Source organism: Fundulus heteroclitus, chromosome 1 (assembly GCF_011125445.2).
Source record: "Fundulus heteroclitus isolate FHET01 chromosome 1, MU-UCD_Fhet_4.1, whole genome shotgun sequence".
Lineage (NCBI taxonomy): Eukaryota > Metazoa > Chordata > Actinopteri > Cyprinodontiformes > Fundulidae > Fundulus > Fundulus heteroclitus.
The window spans coordinates 11,433,526-11,454,799 of NC_046361.1; the positions used below are offsets into that span (position 1 = coordinate 11,433,526).

General features: G+C 37.7%; 1 protein-coding gene across 1 annotated transcript in view; it reads right to left on the reverse strand.

Moving 5' to 3' along the window:
• Nucleotides 1-21,274, reverse strand: part of nphp4 (nephronophthisis 4) — a 293,994-nt gene that overhangs the window by 214,342 nt on the left and 58,378 nt on the right. Inside the window, exon 6 of the mRNA XM_036133980.1 lies at nt 18,212-18,348. Within this exon, the coding sequence (XP_035989873.1) occupies nt 18,212-18,348 (137 nt within the window). The remainder of the gene's footprint in view (nt 1-18,211; nt 18,349-21,274) is intronic.

Genomic DNA, 21,274 nt, shown 5'->3' on the forward strand with positions numbered 1-21,274 from the left:
CAAAAAGCAGCAATACCTGGTTTACTGGTAACCTTTTATCAATGTATCTGGAGAGTTTGGTTTACCGACAAACTCAAAAAAGAAATTGGATGTTGTGACGTCAAGAGGAAAACAAGACACACCAGAGCCAATAATGCAGACAAGGTAAAGCCTGCTATTAAAGCACTGTGGGCTTTCTTACCAGTTTAGCCAAGCCCCAAGATGATTGTCTCCATGCCTCGTTGCAGTAATTCATGCATAACTACATGGATGCACTTTTCACAAACGCCCACATTTCTATAATATAAATCCTTTTTACACCACTTACATAAAAATGTAAATGTGTGAGGACCCGAATATTGGAATTTCAAAAGTTGAAAGCCATAATCATCTAAATTAACAGAGATAACTTCTAAAGTTTATCACTATGAGATAAACTTAAATGGCTAATATAAGTATTCGCCTTCAAAATTGAATTACTAAAATTAATGATCTTATCAATAATATTCTGATTTGTTACAATCCACCTGCATAGTCAGCCTTTCAAGGGGGAAAATTTGATGTCAAAGTCATTTTTTACAGCTGAAACCTGGTTAACAAACGACCAGCATTGTCCCTGCGTCAACGCTTTCAGACGATCACTGAAGCATGCAGAACACATGTAAATCGCAAACTGATTCTGAAAGGGGCCAATGTATCAAGTAATTGAAGAGAGGGACTGCCTACATGTACTCCTTGATGCTATTGCCTTGCTGAGTGACAGTTGTTCACTGACTGACTGTAAACTGTCTAACCCTGAAATGCAAAGCTGCCATAAGCTCGCCTCTCCTTCCCATTTGTTTCATTTCAGTGTTCTTCTTCTGCCTATAATGTCTCCTACACCCACTCGCCTTCTCTCTTTCCTCTCTCTTTTCATTGTCATTCTCGCTCTCGGTCCCCCTAGCAGCTTAAAACCTTCTCCATATCCACCCACACCTTCTCAATCAAATTAGCATATCAATTCAGACTGGGGTTTTCTTTTAAAGCAGCAACAGCAGGAGCAGCAGCCTAGCTTGCCTGGATACCAAACAACCCACATGCCGAACTACTTACTGTTCTTCTCAGGTTAAATCTATGAAATGCCTGACTTTATCCTCATCTCGTCCTTTTCACAACCTACCCACCTTCTATATTTTTTCATTTCTTCTCAAGCCAAGCTCGACAAATGCTCTACAATGTATGATATTCTGCGTTTCGTTATGGAAGATTAAGGCTCTTGTCAAATCCTAGCCTTCCAATCTTTCCTGTTTCAAAATATATCTCGAAAAACCTCCTTCCTAGCTACAAGTGTGATATTTTGTTTCAAGAAATAACTATTTTGGTGACACATGTATCCTTGCCTTTAGTATCTGTTTGAGGTGCTTTGTGCAACTATACTTGACTAGTACTCCAATAAGAGATTTTCTAGTAATTCAGCTGCATTCCTGGTTCATTTTGAATTATGCTGGCTGTAATTTGACTTTAGGGAAGGTTCTAGAATCGTTTAGCTTGTTCTCAAGCTTTAATTGCTGACAGATTTGCAAGATCAAATGAGGAACTATCGGCCAGGACAACTGCAGGTGACATGCTTAAAATATAGTTGCCTAAAATAAGAATATCTTGACAAATTACTAAAATCTACATAGACATAATTATTATTTCTCACCAAACTGATTTACAAATTCAAGTAATGCTTTGCATAACCAACACGCCTACTAGAGATCTGTTTGTATAAAGTATTATTTTAGTCCACCTTGCTAGAGATTTTAACCTCAAGCTGGGAATTTTAATTAAATAAACCCTATAAGTTATTACGTTATTTTTCCTTTTTTTTAATTTAATTTCTTAGTCCTCCAATATTATCACATTACTTATATAGAGCATTGCAGCACCTATTACTGTTTTATTTATGACCTGTCAGATACACTCGAGCAGAGAAACTAGTAAATGTACAACTAGGATCTGTAAACGACTGAAAATGTATGCTTATCTAATCACTAGATTGCCAAAATATTCTTCTACTTCCTAAAATGCTTTGAGCTTTTTATTGTTTGTCTAATTTGATTAATATCAATTTAAATGTTAATTTGTTTTTACGTTTCAATATTATAAAGACGGTTTACAGCAGATGTAATTTTCTTTCCGTGGCAATTGTAGCAGACTTGAGAATCCTTCCATATGGCTTTGAAACGGTTACACCTTAATGCAGATACATATACCTGAACAGAAAAGCAATATTGCAACAGCTATTGTCTTACAGACATCTGTCAAATTTAGCAACTCTTTGAGTTCATTTAACTTCTTGAAGGCATGTAGACATTATTCTTGCTTAAACATCTCTTCTTTAAGAATGCTTTTTAATTTCTATGGTATGTTAAGGAAACCTTCTTGAAAACACATTCATATTTACAGATTATTTACTGCTAAAGTGGCACTTTCAGAAATGCGACAACTGATCCCATATGATCAGAATAATCTTAACTAAACAGAAATGATGGGAAAAAGAACTCTGAGTTGCACACTTCTTTAACATTTTTAGTTTGGTAGTTTTGAAAACCATACAGTATGTTGTAAATGTACTCTTTGAAGTTGGTACACCTAAATTTCCCCACTGTGGGACAATAACGGACCTTCCTATTCTATTATGTGAAAGTAAATAAAATAAGTATGAAATTTAGCCATTTTATGTACCAATCAAGTATTTGAGAAAGATGGAATATATACAAAAAGATGGAAGAAATTATTAAAAAGGCTGCCCATTCATATAGTTTTGTATAATTAGGAAAAGGTTGAATTGACTACTTCAGTAGATACCAGGAATGCAGAATGTATTACACCAAAGTTTACTTATATTTATCCTTTTAAGGTTTGAAATATGGATGTAAACAAACAATCGACTTACAATTATCCGTCAACTAATGGTTTATTGGTTCCATCTGATTAACTCATTACATCCGCTTAGATGGATGTTCTTTCAGTGTTGTAGTGTGACCACCATCCACAAGAGGGTACTGCTGCTTATCCTTACGTGGAGCCCAACCACAGTGGTCAAAGAGAAATGATGTGCAATCAAGCCATGAGGAAAAATCTTATTAAGTTTAAAGATACTGAAATGTGAGACTTTTACAGGCCCCCAGGGGACTGTCCATCACAGCAAGGGGTGCTAGCACCGCAACCGCGGAGGCGTGTACAGCTCGCCCAGTCAAGCCTGGCTTCCCAAACGGCGGCTGTTTTCCCCTTCAAGCTAGCCGCCTGCTCACTGCTCAGACAACTAGCCTTCACTCTGGCTTCTTCCAACTGGATGCCCAAAGTAAACCGAACTGACACAGAGGCACAGCCAGTTTTGGCAGAGTTAGGCAGAGAAAGTAAAGTGGTTAACTTAATGTGTTTTCACTGTGTTTTTAACACTTGACACAGCTAACATGCTAGCCCTGCTAGCATTCTGGAAACCAAGCTTTGCTTATGTGTTTGAGTGTGTTTTTACAGTTAACAAACTTTATTTCCATAAGGGTTTTATACACAGATGGGATATTAATGTTTGCGTTGTCCGGTCTGCTCATTACGACCAAATAGAACTTAAAAGTCTTTAAAATTAGCACCGAATGTCTGCTAGCATTAGCGCTATTAGAGTCCCAGATAACATTAGTGCTACGGCCCTAGTAAAGGCAACTACGGTTCGTTTTCAAACTTAATGTTTGTCTCGTTTAGCTCCACCATTGTTGGATAATGATGATTTAATTGTGCTTGTCTAACTTTGAGGTAAACTCAAGCTAGAGTAAACAATGACCACAGGAAGTGCCCCGACATGTAATTTCCAATCGATAGTCCGCTCACAGCGCCCTCTAGCCTCCTAAGTTACCAACTCAAGTGTTAAATATTTCCTGGAGAAATAATTGCATTAAAAACATAGTCCTTAATGTTATTAATTTTACTGAGCAAATCATTCTAATGTTATTTTCTCAAATAATGTTTTGTTTAACTCAGGATTTGCATTGTGAATGGGTTGAAAGACATGCCAAATATTGTTCTAAATTGGTTAAGCTAATCTGATCCCATTCCACATTCTTTGAGGAACATATGTGCAAATGTTTGAGCAAGACCGAGTTTCTTATTAATAGTCCAAACAAGCCTAACATTTAACAGTATTGAAGTGGGAACAGACAAGGTGTTCACCAAGATTTCTAAAAGATGGTTTTGAATTTCTTTAGACAGTGGCTGCTGCTTTCTCCCACCAGTTTTTAGCATCAAGAATGGAACTTTTCTTTGTTGTTCAAGTTAAAGAAGTAGGGACTACTCAACTGTAAAAATATACATTATTAAGGTATGATATATAGAAATTTAGTTGAGATAGTTGGCTTTGTATTTAAGCAAATACACCTGTTAGTGTGCGTGTCATCAATAGATAACATGTACAGCATACATATGTTAAGTATTTATGTATACAGAACACCTTGTGCACAGAACAATAAGTAACGCTTACCTAATCCTTTGTTATGTCAGAGGGTGCCATTTTTGCATCATGCAGCTGATGTAACATTGCTTTATACAGTTAAGATGCTTTACTGCCTTTAGTCACACCATGACAGAGTTGCAGCTATCAGCACAAGTGTGACAGGATATCTGTAAATAATTGCTTTCAGTGACATTCACATCATAATGATGGTGTATATTTCCACAGATTGTCTGCGCTCACCGTTTCCCTTCACCGCATCTTGTGAAGGATGACAGGAAAATGGCTTTGTCTTTTGTCGGACAGGTCTGCCACGAAGTGTGTGAAAGAGAAAATTAAAGAAAGACAGAGAAAAAGTTGTTTAGAAGACAGCATCATTTAAAGTGATGCTTTCTGCTCCCTCAATCCCTCCTATCTTGAAAGTTCCTCTTTCATTTATTACATTGCTTCCTTTTTCCTCACCCTGTCAGTTTCTCTCTCTACCTATCTTGCACACTATCCTCTTTCGTCCTCTACTTGCTTCTGTCTGCTGCCTTCACAGATTTTTTTTTTTCCTCTCTTGCCTGCAATATGAATATTTTACAGCTAAGAAGCTTACAGGAACAATGAAATGGCCCCAAAGTTAAATTATACTCCATTTCTGTGGTCACAGAAGAGGGACTTCTCTGAGTGATGAGCAAACCGTTGGATCATGGGTGTGCCCATCCCTTTTTCTCATTTACACAAGCTTGTTGCCTCTTTTGTTTCTATTTGTGCATTTGATATCTGTCAGTAAGCACAACTCGAATTGCTGAAATTGGGATGGAAGTTGTGCATGCTAATTTCCGCTATCAAAGCATAAATTTACTCAGGTTATTACAATAAAGGATAGAAACAGACAGTCTGAAAGTCCAAAGGCCAATCTTTTTCAGTTGAAGTAGCATAAAGCACTACCAGGCCACACTGACAACAACACTCTTCAGTGTGGATGCTGGATGAAGAACACTCAGAGTAGGCTATTTTCAGTACCAGTGAGATGTTTAAATTTGAAGGTAAGAGGAAGCAGAGTGATATACGAAGGAGTTTAAAAGGAAACAGTATTTTCTAAATGTGAAAACATGTAAGTTACGACAGGTTGCAAGACAGCAAGAGAAAGCCCTGGTATGCAACACACAGTAATGTAAGAGGAAGATAAGCATAGTGTTGCTGGGTTTATGTCCAGCCTGTTTCTCAAAGGAAGCAGAATACTGAAGAAGTAAAAATCCTCTGCTATATTGAACCCAAGACTTTTCAGGCTTTCCCAGAAGGAACCAGATCTAAAAAATTGCATTGGAGCGCATCACTGTAACAACTATTCAGCAAGATGTTAAATAGAGAACAGAGAGAGAGAGACAGATAGAGAGAGAACTTATTTCCTCAAATATGGAGAGTAAAGTCAGTCATACAGCAATAAACAGACTGATGATTTTTAGCTTTTAGTAACTTGATTTACACAGAATAAGCTACATCCAAAATCAAGCACATCACTGACGTGCAGAGTATAAAGTGTGGTGAGTACTTTTGCAAGGCACGGTATTTTTATAAAAGGTAGTGTTCATAACTCCTTTGTTTTAAAAAAACGAACCTTTGTATTAAAAAAAACCCTATTCATATATTTGTTAATTTTGCTTTTCCATTTGCAAAAAAAAGTTTAAACAAATTAAAAGAAGCCAATGTTTTACTCATACCTGTAATCAATACATTCATGGTTTGGCCTTGATCAGTCTACTGGCTGCTAATGACGCACTCACTAAGGCGGTGAACGGACAGACCTGGAAAAGCTGGCTGTGCTGGAACGCAGACTGGCTTCAGTGGTTAAACTCAAGGGCAGATGGGATAAACTCTGGAAGTGAAACTTGGAAAAGCCCAACAATTTGGAATATTGGATTCGCTATTTGGAGCCAGCAAAAACTTAAAGCTGACAGGAAAGTCAGAGCAACTTGTCTTATAAACAAATAAAGTACTTGGATACTGCGTTCCCTTATCAATGTAACCCCTGGATTGTTATGGCTGAGACTGCTCAGAACTCTCCCTTGCTACCCTCCTTCCCCGCTGACATCTGTGGATGCTTTCTGAACTGTTGGCCGGCGGATAACGTCAAGGACAATGGCCTGTGGACAGCTTTTACGGAAATATAAACACTTTCACCCAAACAGACAAACATAACTGATGCTCACAAATACAGATGAACTTATACATGACAAATCTCCAACGTTATCCTTCTGCTATATGTGTATATGTGTCTTGTCTTATTTGTGCTTTCTGTGCAAGAGGTTTTTTTGATATCTCAAACTGTATCTGTAATAGGATAAAGTATGTGATATGTTTTTTTTCCCCCTTCCACCTTCCTTTTGTTTGTGGCCCCTATTTTTCCATAGAGTAATGGCAGCGTCCTGTAGGCACCGTGTAAGGCAGTGTCCTTGGCAGCATGGCCACAGTAAATCGTCTCCCCCTGAAATGTTTGTGATGTTTGTGATGCCGGTTGTACTGAAACAGCAATTTCCCTCTGGGATTATTAAAGTATGTCTGATTCTGATTCTGACAGGAGAATTGGGAGCAAGTTCAATTCTTATACTTAAAGGAACAATAAGCGATATTTTACCACTAGGTGGTGCTTGACCACTGTCTGTAGAACAAAACAAGATTTGTATCAAGTCATGCCTTTCTCTATCTCTGCTCTAGTACTTGGCACCCACTTCCCCTTCTCCCCATTGGCTCATATGAGCCTATTTGCAAATGATAAAAACACAGCAAAACAGCATCACCTTTCAGAGGAACATGTCAAGTGAAGAAATAAGTAACTCATAACTTTATAATGCTGTTAGCAAGAGAGCGTTTTGATCTGATGGGCATGCTCTCCGCCATTTTGTGCCTGGCGGTGGCATTTTATGGGCAGGGAGGGGGCAGCTGTTCACATGCACATACGTGCACAGGTGGCCGGCCCGGCTTTGTAAACAAGAGACTGGAGAACAACACAGAGAGATGACATGACAGTTAACCATAGTCCATTTAAAAAGATACCTTTAGTTCTTCACCAAACCATATTTTAGTTCTTTCTATCTAACATAATGATATTTTGCTTATTGCTCCTTTAAAGCAAATATTCCTTCAACAACAAAACTTATGTCTTAGAGTGCTTTTAAAAAAGTGACCATTTAGCTTTGAAATCAGTGTGGAATATTAAGGTGTTCTGTTAAAAAATTAAAAAAAATATGGTGGACTGACACCAGAAAAAAAACATTGATTCGAAACTATGGAGGGTACAGAGCAACACTGAGTGAAAATGGTTAGTTTCTCTCACATTGTTCTCCCTATATTTAAAAAAAAAAAAAAAATCCTCTTAAGTTTTAAATGGCACTCTCATAATAAAATCAGGAGACCACATATTACCAACAAAGCTTCTTTTAGATCTAATTTACCGCTCCAATTGCTTGGCGAGGCAGGTGGAAGACAAGAGAAGTGAGGATGAAATATTAGTAAGCAAAACTAATTTAGAGAGACACTGGCAATGTAACGGAACTGCTGCAAAAGAAATAATGGCAGTTTAAAAAGGACAAAAAAACTAATTTCTGCTACAGAAACATTATTCTCACAATTTTTAAAGGAATTTGATCATTTAAAACCTTTTCTTTGTTTTAAATGTTTATGTTAATACCTTGAAGCAATAGTATTTTACTCTAGGTTATCATACCTTGAGATTTTCATAATGTGCAATGCCTAGGTGTGCCTAATAATGTGGCTGTTGAGTGCACCTATGCCCCAACTCTCTGCCTTACCAGAGTTTTAACTATACACTGATATTAAACCACTAAAATTATGATTGTATTCTTGAATTTCAAAATTTAGAGAAATTAATATGTTCTAGCATTCATGAATAATACCAAGTTTATGAAAGATTACACATAAATCAACTGAGATTACAGAGGATAACGACAGGCAGTTGTACTAATTTCCTGACAGACTTGCCTCCATGCACAGCATTCATTGTACGACATAAAAGGGACAGCTACGGTTTCTAGTCTCGTCTGAACAAACGTCTTGAGTTTGGTTGGGGAGGGGCGAGTATTACTGTGTAACTAATAGACTATGCTTTTCTAACTTAGACAGATTCATCATAGTCTTGCTTGCGTCAAACAACTTGTCTGTACATTATCTAATATCGATGACACCTTTTTGTAACAGTGGCCAGATAGGGACAACTGGTAATCTTGAAATAGAACACCAAGAACAAAAGACATAATAGACTTTTAGGTTTTATTATGTTGTTGTAAAAAGGGGTGGGGTGGTGGGGACTAAAACGGACAAAAACATGACAGAAGCATAAATAAATATATATAATCTAAATTAAATAGAAAAGGCCAACAGAAGAAATTTTACAGAACATATTGGAATAATGACCAGCAGGATTTGTGATTTAACCTCTGCAGGGCAGAGAAAGAGTATTTAAGATGTAAGGAGCACACGTTAAAACGAGAGATGCCCAAAACATTTAAATCTTGCAAAGTGAAGTTTGACAAAAAAAAACTGAGATTTCACAAAATATGTTTCAAAAGAGGGAAAGCAATCCAATTAGAGCGGTTACAAAACAGCAGTCCACAAATATCCTAGAAATAAATAAATAAACTAGGTCCAAGAGGAAATAAATTTGACCCATTTGAAGTTAGTGGTGCATATGGCAAATTTATAATCCAGATTGATCAAGTATTAAACAAGTGGGAGGCTGATTATTGTAGCCTGTGTGCATGTAATAGTTCACATTTGTTTGTTAAACAATTTCTAGGTAATATTTGCCAGGCTAAATATTCGCTTGAAAATTAAATAGCCAATGTAGGCTCACATTATATAAATTATATAATTTTTTCAATAATTTGATTAAAGTAGACAAAGTGTAGAAAGTAATAGAAAATGCTAAATCACACAAAGCTGCCCAATGACATTCTCAAATGTCCCAGATTGTTAAAGCAGTTATATGTAAGATATTTACTGTAAAATCAACCTAACTCATTCTCATTTGTCACCTGGGATGGAAGTCACATTGCCTATAAACATTCGGCCCTCTCCATCAACAATGTCTTAGTCAAGTTTTTCTTCTTTCACACCTAGAGGTACGGTCCAGAACTACTTCGATGCAGAGTATAGCCCATGTTCACTTCCTGGTTCCTGAGCCAATAATATGAGAGTTCCCAGGGTTCCCGAAACAGAGACAAGCACGTTAGCTCCATTAGCAGAATAAAACAGCATCAAATAATAATGCCTTAGTAATGCCATTGAGGTTGCTTTCAAATATAAGATTATGTCAAGTTTAACATTGTATGTGTAGTTTACTACCGTTTACGATAATTAAAGGAACTAGGTAGTACAAGTGCAAAACAGTTAAAGAATGTGTGCAATAATTATAGCACAATGTGTACAAATAGGACACTTTGTGTTACCCCCACGGCCCCTGCATGAATTAGCAGGTATATACTATGGAAGGATGGATGTCTGCAAAACTGATACGTCAGCATATCATATAGCATCTAAATATATTTCAAAGATTAATAAAACAGAATAAGGTGATAAATCTAAACGGGCAAATGGTTCTTTTTCCCATGAAAAAGTCTTACCTAGTTTTTCATTGAATTTGCTTGTCAGTACTTTGTGAAATCATTGTGTAGGCTGAGGTATAAAGAAGTAATAACTCCACAGATGGCAACTGTCATCTCAAGGTGAGCGTGTGAAAGACAGAGAGAGAAAGAAAATGTGAGATAGAAAGCAGGTGAAATTATGTCCCACAAGACTTTTGCATAAGCCAATTATGAAGCTAGTTATCTAACTGTGGCAAGTTGCTCTCACATCTGAAAACTCCACAAAGACAAGAGCTTATTGGGTTTTATTCCAATCATGCATCTCACATGATCTTGGGTAAGATTCTGACAGGGAAAATATCTCCTTCCACATGCTAACCAATTCATACCACAGTTGTGAGGCCACTGATATCTAAACAGATGATTTTCGCTCATCCGGACCAGTGTCCTCACCGTCGCCATGACAATGAGAGTGTGAGTTGGTGAGAGACAGAGTGAGTTGCTCCTCACACATTGGATATTAGCTCCCCCATATTGAGCATGAGTCATCTATGGCAAGAAACAGTTGCAGCATCATTAGCAGGCTGCTCTCATCCTCCCACACCCCCCACTCCTTAACAAATTTTAACTGGCACTGAGCTTTCACTGATAAATCATTGTTGCCCCGCTGCTGAAACACACAATTCAAAACGAACAAAATTATTAAGTCAAACACACTCACGCAGCTGCCAGTCTGTTTCTCGTCCAGTTTCAGAGCATTTGTTCTTGATCAACACTGCTATACACAGCATATGTAAAACCACACAAACAGAAGTATAACAGATCACAGCAAAGTTGGTTCCGCACAGAAAGAAACTTCTAATGGTGGGTCCCAGCAGTTATGTGTGCTGAAAACATTTAATTATTTTTTAAAAAGGCCTGTGATACATAATTGGTAGAAGCTGTTTGTAATTTCCCAACACTAATGTTTTTTAGTACAGATGCATTAAAAAGAAATATTACCATATTTTTGGACTATAAGGCACACTTAAAAACCTTAATTTTTCTCAAAAATTGACCGTGCGTCTTATATATGATTACTGACTGATTTTATGAGATGCACTGCGCTCAAAAATACAGGTGTGCGATGGGAGCCTGCTGGAAACAGCTTTAGGTACTTAGCTAGCTAATCACACATTTTACCATCTGTTCCGCCTCTTCGTCCCAATTTGCCACAAGAAATGTAGACAACAGTATACTAAACTATGAAGGGTGAAACATCCGCGAAGAGTCAGTGCGGAGTCTGTCTAGCTCACAGTATGTGCGCAGTACGCCAGACTATGTGAGAGCCTTTAGGCAGCCCACACCCGGAGTACACGCTAGCAACAATAAACCTAGTAAGTTAATTTAATATAAAAGTTACAAATATTTTGGCTTTATGTTAGAAACAGGGCAGTGTAGTCCAACTACTCCGTTTTCCCAACAGAGACGGAGAGCTCTCCCTCTCAGGAGAGAGCTGTGTACGTGAAGGGGCGGAGTGATATTACACACTTGGAAAGAATATTTGGTGCGCCTTATAATCAGGTGCACCTTATGGCCTGAAATATATATATATATATATTTAAGTCTGGTGTCTAAAATCATCCTGAGTTCAAAAACCATTAAAAACACAACAAGCACTAATGCAACATTTGGTTTTGTTGCATTCACCTGATTCAACTTTTACCCCAGGGACAGGGCCTAATTACCATCATTTCTCTGTTTCCACTACTAAAGCTCTGACTTTACGAACACTGGGCGAAGATATCTTGGTTATAGTGATTTTAGGTTGACCAGTTATTTGGTCCAGCAAAAATGTACTTTTCTGCTCCAGGCTAAATCTGGACGAGACATTTAGCAAAGACGATGAAAAGTCAGAGTTGATGAATTAATTTGATCAAACCTAACAACCTTTTAGACAGCATTTAGATATCAGTATACTTCTTTAAGTAGTTTAATGTTTTTCAATTATCAATAACATTGCATATTGTTTGGATCCAAGAAATATTGTCTTTTAGACTGGCTTTTGTCCTAAACTCTTTGCTGTTCAAAAGTAAGAAACCACTTTCATGATGACCTGAAGGCACACTGGTGGAGATCAAAGCAATGGGAGCAAGTTTACTCCTGAGTTAATCTCGCTTTAATACCCTTTAGTCATAGCTTCCATTTCAAACCATCTAATTTAGGATAAGACAACAGCAAACTGGGGTTACAGTTTGATTTCCAGCCAGCGATTTTATGGTAGAGTAAATCAGAGGCAGTATCATGATCGGTATTGATATCTATTTTTAATAACAATTTAAAATCAGATAGCGTTTCACTGCTTTGTGCCAGCAGTTGTGGCACATATGAAAATTATCTCAGAGTTTAAATCTTTGGACATACTGCATCAAGCAATTTATATATTTCTTTTTTTTTTTTTTTTGCCAACTTGGCTCGCTGCATATCTTTGATGATGCAACCTGGCCCCTCCCATCTGCACCATTCCTGGTCCCAAAAACCACATATTTCTCTGCCAAAGTATGTAGAAAAAGTTTTGTTTTCACACACAGCTCCGATGCTGTGCTGTAAATGTACAGTATACAACTACACCCAAAAATACAAACAAATGTTCTCACAAGTACTGGGATCATCAGTTTATTTACACCCGTTTGAGAAGTCATCTGATGAAGCAGAGAATTCTTCGGAGGGTAAGATTTCCTCCCAGATGGAAAACAATTCATGAGGGGATAACAAAATTAACATAAAAATGTGTGTGTGTTGGATAAGGACAACATTAAACCACATTTTGAAAATACTCAAACATCATGGCTTTAGAGCTGAACACTCTCACAGATTTGAGACTTGAGATTTTAGAAAAAAACACAGGTTAGGAACCAATAGATATCCTTTATAGATTAAGAAGTATACGTTTGGTATTTTTTGTGTTTTTGCTTTCAACACTGAAAAAAAAAATGTTTCTAAATAACATGCTATGAAACAAGCCCATAAACAAACGTATTTTAAGTTATGTCAAGAGTTAAGAATAATATAAGCATATAAACTAAGCAAGCAACCAACCATTTTTAAAATTCATAACAGATTTTAAAACAATTTTTTAAATTAACCTTATGGGTGCTATAATTCACTTAACATATAGCATCTAACTTTTTGCTAAATAATGTTAAGCATTCTGGTTCACAGTGAAAGGGAAAAGTTATGTCTATCTAATAGGGATTATTTATTTATTTTTTATGTTTGCATCATCAGATTGCTTTTGAACATATAATTCAAGCCATCCAAGTCTTTTTTTTTTTTTTTTTGGCTGTCTTTGATGTTTGAGGGACCTGTCTGAAGTTAAAGTTAATGCTCCTAACATCATATGCAATTTCACCATAACCCAGGAAGTAGAGAAATCTGGGAGCTCATGTTTAACTTTCTCAGGAGGAATCCTACTGGGCTCTCTCACATTAAAATAAACGCAGTGTCCATCAAGTCGATCTATCTTCTTTTATCCAGAACCAATTCTGCCTGCCGCTCCCACTGGCCACCCGTTGGGAGTTCAAAAATGAGTCAAGTTTCTAAAACCAAGTTGACAATGCTAGTCAGTATTAATATCAGTTTTAAATCATTTGGCATCTACACACATAAAAAAACAGATTAAAATAAACATAACAACATCCCCTTGGTTTAAAAAAAATACATATTAAATCATGGCCCACACATTTTTCCCCCTGTGCCATAATAGGAACATTACGTAAGATGGATTTTTCACAAAACTATTTACATTGCTGATATAAAGATGATGGGTGATGATGATCATCTGTCTGTTGTAATGAATATCTTCCCAGCAGGTACCCAGGAACTGGGTACCTGCTGGGAAGATATTACATATTACATATTACATATTACATATTACATGTTACATATCTACACAACTGCTGGAAAGAAAGACAGATTTATAGCTTTTTGAAAATATTATCAGTAACCAAAAGCAAACAATTGTGTTGCTGAGAGTAAAGGAGCATCATCCATCGCTCTTATTAGGGTAATGTGTTTTAAAATTACACTGGCCTGACTAGCTAAGAGCTAATGTCAGCTTGCTATACTTGTGATCCTTTTTAAAAAATGTCAAAAACAAAAAGCTAAACTGACCAGGTTGTCGTCTGTATTTTGTGTTTAATTACTTGTACTAAAGTCAAATTAACAGATAATGACTGATGTCATATGGTTTTTGCAACAGCAGGTATAATTTGGGGTTTCCTACTTTCAATAAAAAAATTAGATAACATAACACTTTTTTTAATACTGTGATGTTGGGGTATTCACTCAAGGTGATCATATGGTTTAATCCAAAAGCGGCTCATGCATATGAATGTAATGTCACCAAATCTCTAAATCCAGCGGACCTAAGTTTAGCATGAACAAGCTCCGAGTTGCCTATTAAAGAATTCATACAAAAGATCTGCCTCTAAAAGAAGTTCAGGGATTTTAAATTATATAACTTACGCCATCAAAGAAAACAGTATGATGGTTTAAAAATGCATGAATGCATCTTTCCTCACTCATCTGCAGCGCACCCTCGGTCTTGTCTGGTTTATAGGGACTATAAACGTTTGAGGTGTGTTTCCCCTAATGACTGGATCGTCAGTCATTACAAAGACCTGCCTAACATGAATATGAGATGTGAGCCACGCCATTAAGCCCCGTACCTTTACACTGCATTAGGTTCAGTGGTGACCAGCCGGCAGCTAAACTGTCCACAGAGAGCAATGTGCGAGACGCCTCCGATTTCAGAAATGTTCAACCTCCTCTGTCTTTTTATAGTGGCACGTCCACAGGGGTGGACCCGCTTGGAGTGAGTTGATTCTTTCGGTATGAGTGAAAAGTTCCTGGAGCTTTGTTGCCAAACTCTTTCTCTATTCATTAAATCAGCCTAAGGCGCTTTGTTCTGCCTGCAGCGTGGCAGTGGTCCTTGCCTGCTTCACTCCTCCCCCTCCATCCACTTCTGTTCGCTCTGGTCTTTGAAACAAAAGCTACGATGTTACAAGCAACATCTCTGGCCCTTTCAACCAGATAAATAGATTTTATAGGGGCTGAAGGTTAGTGATTGTGTTGCAAGTCATTTAAGATAATAAAGCCTCTGGCATTGCCCAAACTAGTGCAGGAGGGCAACGCTTTTTCACGCCGTCCTTGAGGTGAATAGGGCCGGTGTTTTTAACAAGAGGTTAGAGGATGTGTGGAGAGGTTCAGGACCGCGGTTTACCTCATTCCAGGGCTCATTAAGGTGTGCTGAAAATGTGTTGAAAGTACTGAGAGTAGTTGACATTAAAAGCATGTCTGCTGCATCTGTGTCTATATAATATATGGAAAAGCGGACCGTAACAGAAGCTGGGTTGGTTGGTTGAGGTTAAAAATAGCAATACTTATAGGGAGATTATGTGACTCTCTGTAGGAGCTACAGCTAACATAAAGGATCCGTCACATGCTGCTCTGTACAGTCATCTGCCTTCTCTTTCCGGTTTCATTTTTTTTTGCCACCATTCCCATTTCTGTCCCGTTCCCAGTTAAAGCACATACGTTGGTATCAAGCGCAGGCACGCACGGACATTCACCCGTACAACAGGGAAACTGAGTCGACGGGTGAGGTGTCGCCATCGCTCCATAGACAGCTTGATGACAATCCAGACGGAGTCACACGTTTAAAGGTCACACACATATTGTGCGCACACCCTCTTTCTTTCGCCAACTATTTCTGTCACGCAGACACACACACACACACACACACACACACACACACATACCCACAGTTTAATTAAAAGCTGTAATCAAGCTGACTTCTGCATGTATCAACACTTCTCGCAGATGTGAGAATGTCGTCATACAGCAGTAGTTATAAAGTTGGATAAAGAGAACTGTGAATACCAAAAAGAGAACATTATTCACGCTAACATGTCACTTAGCTCACGCAGCGAAACTCGCAGTTGACTTTTCATTGTTTGCACTTAGATATAGGGGAGGTGCTATGTATGTTTATGCAGACAAAACCTGACTGCATACACAGGGATAAAAGCCCAGTAGGCAGAGCTTCAAGAACTTAATCCTTCAAAATAAGCTCAATAGCTAAAAAAAAAAAGACATTTTTATATGTTAATGTGTATTTTACGCATGTACACGTGTATGCAAGAGAGAAGGCAGATTAAGAGAATTAGACTCTTACCAAGTATGAACGTTTATTATTGCTTTTACAGAGTTTTAATGTAGCTGTAGCAGTGATACTAATTGCAATTTATGAGCACAAATGGGAGAGTGCTAGCAATATTCCTTAGCCTCTTAAAGTCAGTTCTTTGAATTCAAAGTGGAAAACAAAATGTGTGTACACTTTACAACTAACTTTCTCTTAGGTCCATGAATTACTGAAATAGGTAATTTTAGCCTCTTTGTGTATTTTTTGCATCACATATAATGCATATATCACTGCTACTACGCAAGGGTTAGTCCCTGAAGAACTAATGAAACAACTAATGCCATGAAATGTCTGAGTGTGGCCCTTTAGTGATAAGTTGAAAATTAACATACTATATATATATATATATATATATATATATATATATATATATATATATATATATATATATATATATATATATATAGACTATTTTGTGCAGATCCATTCCACAAAATGAGACTTAAAAGCATTTCAATTACAGGTTTTAATATAAAGTGTTGTAAATACTTTTGTCAGTGCTCTGCATTTTACATATACGCCAAAACTCTTGGCACTAAAAGTCAGATTTGAGGAGTGCACAACTAACGGTTGTTCTGTTGCCACTTTTTCTCATCTAAGCTACGGATCTCTGGATCTCCTTCAGAGTAACCATAGGTTTCTTGGCTGCTTCTCTGATTTATGATTTCTTTGCCTCTCCTTTCAGCTCAGGTGGCCGATCAAGTCTTGGTAGGATTGCAGTTTTGTCATTTTCTCTTTCCATTTTCACATGACGGACTGAACAGTTCAGGCCAGTCAAAAAAGAAATATTTTTTTGGTTCAAAGGCAGGCCCATTAGAAAATATCTTTGGGAGTTTTTCCAAATCACTATTTGAAAAAATAGAAAAAAAAAATCTTCAAATTCTGTAAAGAATGTCAGTTATTAAGGCTTTACAATCAGTTTTTTGAGCCATGAATTAAAATAGGTAAATATAGAGGCTGGGGGTAACTTAAAAAACAAACAGAGATTATCCAATGACAGACATGTTTAGCATGAATTTATCTGGTGGTGGTCCAGTGTTGACTATATGCTTAACATAATCAACTCTTGGTGCCCCACGTTTGACTTTGAGGATCCTGAGCCCGGGAGTAGCAAACAGCAGTGAGACGGTTACAGTGACGGACAGCGTTGTCATAACAATTCTCATCCCTCCCAAGGACACATCTCATTTAAGCTCAAGTGAACAGATAGTGTGCAGCCACTTTACATATATTTGGTAGTCCAAAGCTGCACCTGTCAAATAAGGTTAACCATCAGGGTTGCTATGGACAAGAAAAGGGGAAGAAAACAGATAAGCTCCATCTACTTTGCCGAGGATATGGCCTAAATTGCAGTGGCAGCTGTAAAATGGGTCTGTGCTTGTACTCCAAAGAAATGGAAAGTGGGATCAAGAAAATAATCAAGCTGCAGAAAACAGTGTTGGCAAAGGTGTGTCAATGCCATCGTGGCTATCTATAACTTTGAGAGGTGCGGTAAACAGTAACCTCAGAGTGATGAATTGTAAGCAAGATAAAATTCATGCATCGTACGTGTACCTAGATAGAAGAGAGTGACGGAGCTATTTACTGTTTGTGTATGGTGATTTGTTTCTCCCTTGTAAACACATTCTGTATAATATGCATGAAAATGCTGTACCATGTAAGATAAGGTAAAAGACACATTGCTTTAAGACTATAGATAAACTAGAATGCATCGCTCAGCCTGTACCTGGAGTTTGTTTTTCTCGCCGCATCTCTATTCAGTTGTAAAAGCAATTCAACAGTCAAAGCTGTAGCGTCGTGCAAGATTTCATAGTTCAAGAAATCCTCAGATAGGATCGCATTCCTCCCACAACAGACTGTCTTATGGCTGCATGAAATGTGTCGCATGCACACGAAACTACAAAGAATGTGCTAGTTGTAAAGACTTGGCCTTACTGTGTTTTGGCAGTCAGCATTGATGAGCTGCAACAGAAGGCTCTCAAACTTCTCCAGGGAAGGCTGGAGGGAAATGGTCAGTCTATCCAGGGTGAAGGGCGTCATCTTGAGCAGCTGAGGCCTCAGCAGAGCATCTCCTGAGAACATTGCAAGTATAGCATCAACATATACACATACCCCAATATTCGCATGACTCTTTCCTGTCACTTTTAGAGAGCCCGATGAGAGGAATCAGGCTTCCTCTTTGGCTTGCTGAATGAGATACATGCTGACTAAATTCCTGTTCCTTCGGGGCTGATGAGGGTAATAAATCAGCTTTGGCACCGTGATAGTAGTGAAGTGTGGTGTGACAGAAATGTGACACAATATAAACAAATTTAATGAAGTAATTCATTTTTGGCCGATTTATACATTCATGAGAATTACACGTATTTCTCCAGAAATGTAGTGCACTGGTCAATTTTCAGCTTTGTTATCATTGACCAGTGATTACCCAGTCACACACTTTTTAAAACAAAATTCACTCTTGTTTCAGTTAGCGAAAGCACCATGTGTGAGCTTCCAGGGCATTCTGTCAACAATACTCTTCGCCTTGCAAGTTGCTACTGAGTGAGAAGGATTTACAGTTTAGTATTTTCTGTATCAGTTAGGCATTTACAAAAGAAGACAACACAAAAAGTTTAAAACCCTATTCAAAAAGAAAATGCATTTTTGTATGATCGTGGTATGACACATCAAGACACAATTGTTTATTCTAGCAAGAGACTGAGAGAGAGAGCTGAAATGTCAGTAGATAACAGGAAGGCTAAATGGAGTATAGCAAGGTTGCTCAGTTTTATCCATTTGAACTTTCAATAGCTGTCTATTTTGGAAAATTCTGCCCTTTGGAATGCTTACAGTAATACTAGGCAATATGTGCATGCTAATGGCTGATAAAGGATGCTATTTTAAAACTGCTCTCTCCCTCACTCTCTGTCTCTTACACACACAGTGTCATATCAGTTCTACGCCAGTTCAGATGATTAAGATCTGATTAAGATCTTAAGGTCTCTCACATTGGGGAGTTGTATAAAAATGTTTCTGAGCGCTGTCCTCAAACCTTCCTATACTTCTTAAGGAGAAATCAAAATAGATCACAATTGGTTACAGCAGGTCAAAGCTTTACAAAAAGTGAAGCTCAGAAATTGTCTATGTAATTCTAATTGCCAAGAATAATAGAAAAAGAGTGATAGCCAGAACAGAAGACATGAATCAGTAGTGATCACACATTTTAACGAAACCCTTGAAGAACCTTTAATATAAATTACATTTACTGATTTGTAAAATAATGTTTCCAAATCAGTGACTAAATTTTTATTTTAGAATAACCCTAAACCTACCATGCCTACCATAATAGTTTGCTGTAATATTGGCCCATCCCCCTGGAATAACTGAGTCAGGTTTGTAGGCTACCTCTTCAGATCTGATACTACTATGGGACTGGTATCAAAGCTTTCTGGTGGTCAATCCAAAATATTAACTTTGTTGTCCTTAAGCAACTTTGCAACTACACTATTTTTTTGGACTATAAGTCGCACGTTTTTTCCACAGTTTGGCCGATCCTGCGACTTACCAAATTTAAATGGTAATTCGTATTGACCAGTAAGAAACCAAGGAGTAAACATTACCGTCTACAGCCCCAAGAGGGCTCACTAGGCTTGTGAAAACTATAATTTTCCTGTACCATTTAGGAATTAATTGAAACACTAACTTCTAAACAATAAAGACTGAACACGTTTGTATGTTCTTTCACTGTTTCAGTCTGCATTCACGCTGCAGAGCATTGCGTGGTGCAGCTCGAAGGATCCAGACCGCAACAGAACCTGTTATTGGGCTGTCAGTGAAGCTAATAACAGCTAGCGCTAGCTTACAGCTCTGTTGTCCGGGCGAGTTACAACTTCGCTGATGTACATGAGCTTTATGTTGCCCTGAAACATCCATGTCGTACTGTTAGCTTAGCACGTCTCACTGTTACGCTCACGGTCTACATTAGGTGTAATTTTGACAGCTTTCAGTGTATCGGGCCATTACGCTGAAATGTGCTAGATAAAACCTTACTGGTTGGAGTTGCTAACTTACCCCATTTATCCTCTCCTCCCAGGTATATTCTATGGCCGATTGTGGATGCTGCTGTGGAATTTAATAAATTGGCATACCAGATTAAATGTCAGTTTTTAGTGTTGGACTGTGTGAAATAAATGTCTAAATAAATGCGTATAGTCCGGTGCGACTTTTTTTTTTTTTCCTCTTTATGACGCATTTTTTTGACTCATGCGGCGTACATTCCAGAGCGTAATTTGAAAGTATGATTAGGAAGACCTAATTGTGCCCAAGCTTTAACTTTTGAGGTCATGCCTTTGCATACATCCACAGGTGTGCTTTTATTCAACTCAAATTACCTATGATCTTAGTGAATCAATTGCATGAGGTGAAAGGACAAATGGATCCGTAATGGGGAGTTAGTGGTTGCATGTTTAGCATGGAATGATTTTCTGAATGGGGCTACAGAAATCATTTTGGTTATTTTAACTGACAAAAAACAGGAGATGTGCAGTCTGGTTTGCTGTCACACAAAAAGAGACTAAAAAGATTATGTTTCTTTTCACATTGCTGACTTGCACTGTAGATTTTCTTAAATTCGGGAATGTTTCCTGTAAAAATATGCCAAGTATTTTCTGGACTGAAAGAAATTGCATCATCATACCAGGAGCAGGAGGGAAATAAACAAAGCTCAGAAGATATGATGTTACATCTTATCCATTAAAAAAAACAGATGACTAAATCAAAGCAAGCCAATAGCAATATGTTAACAGACTGTAAAAGCTTCATAATTTCCTGTATTTTCTATTATAAACTGGCAGAAATAAACATGTGATTTTTTTAGGCTTTCTCGCAAGCAAAGTTATTTACAGTCTCCAATTCTGTGGTAGTTTTACTTTAAAGGCCTTACCTCACCATTATGAATCTCTGACAATATTTTGTGTATTTTGGACCACTCAATAGGATTTTCAAACGTGTGAAAAA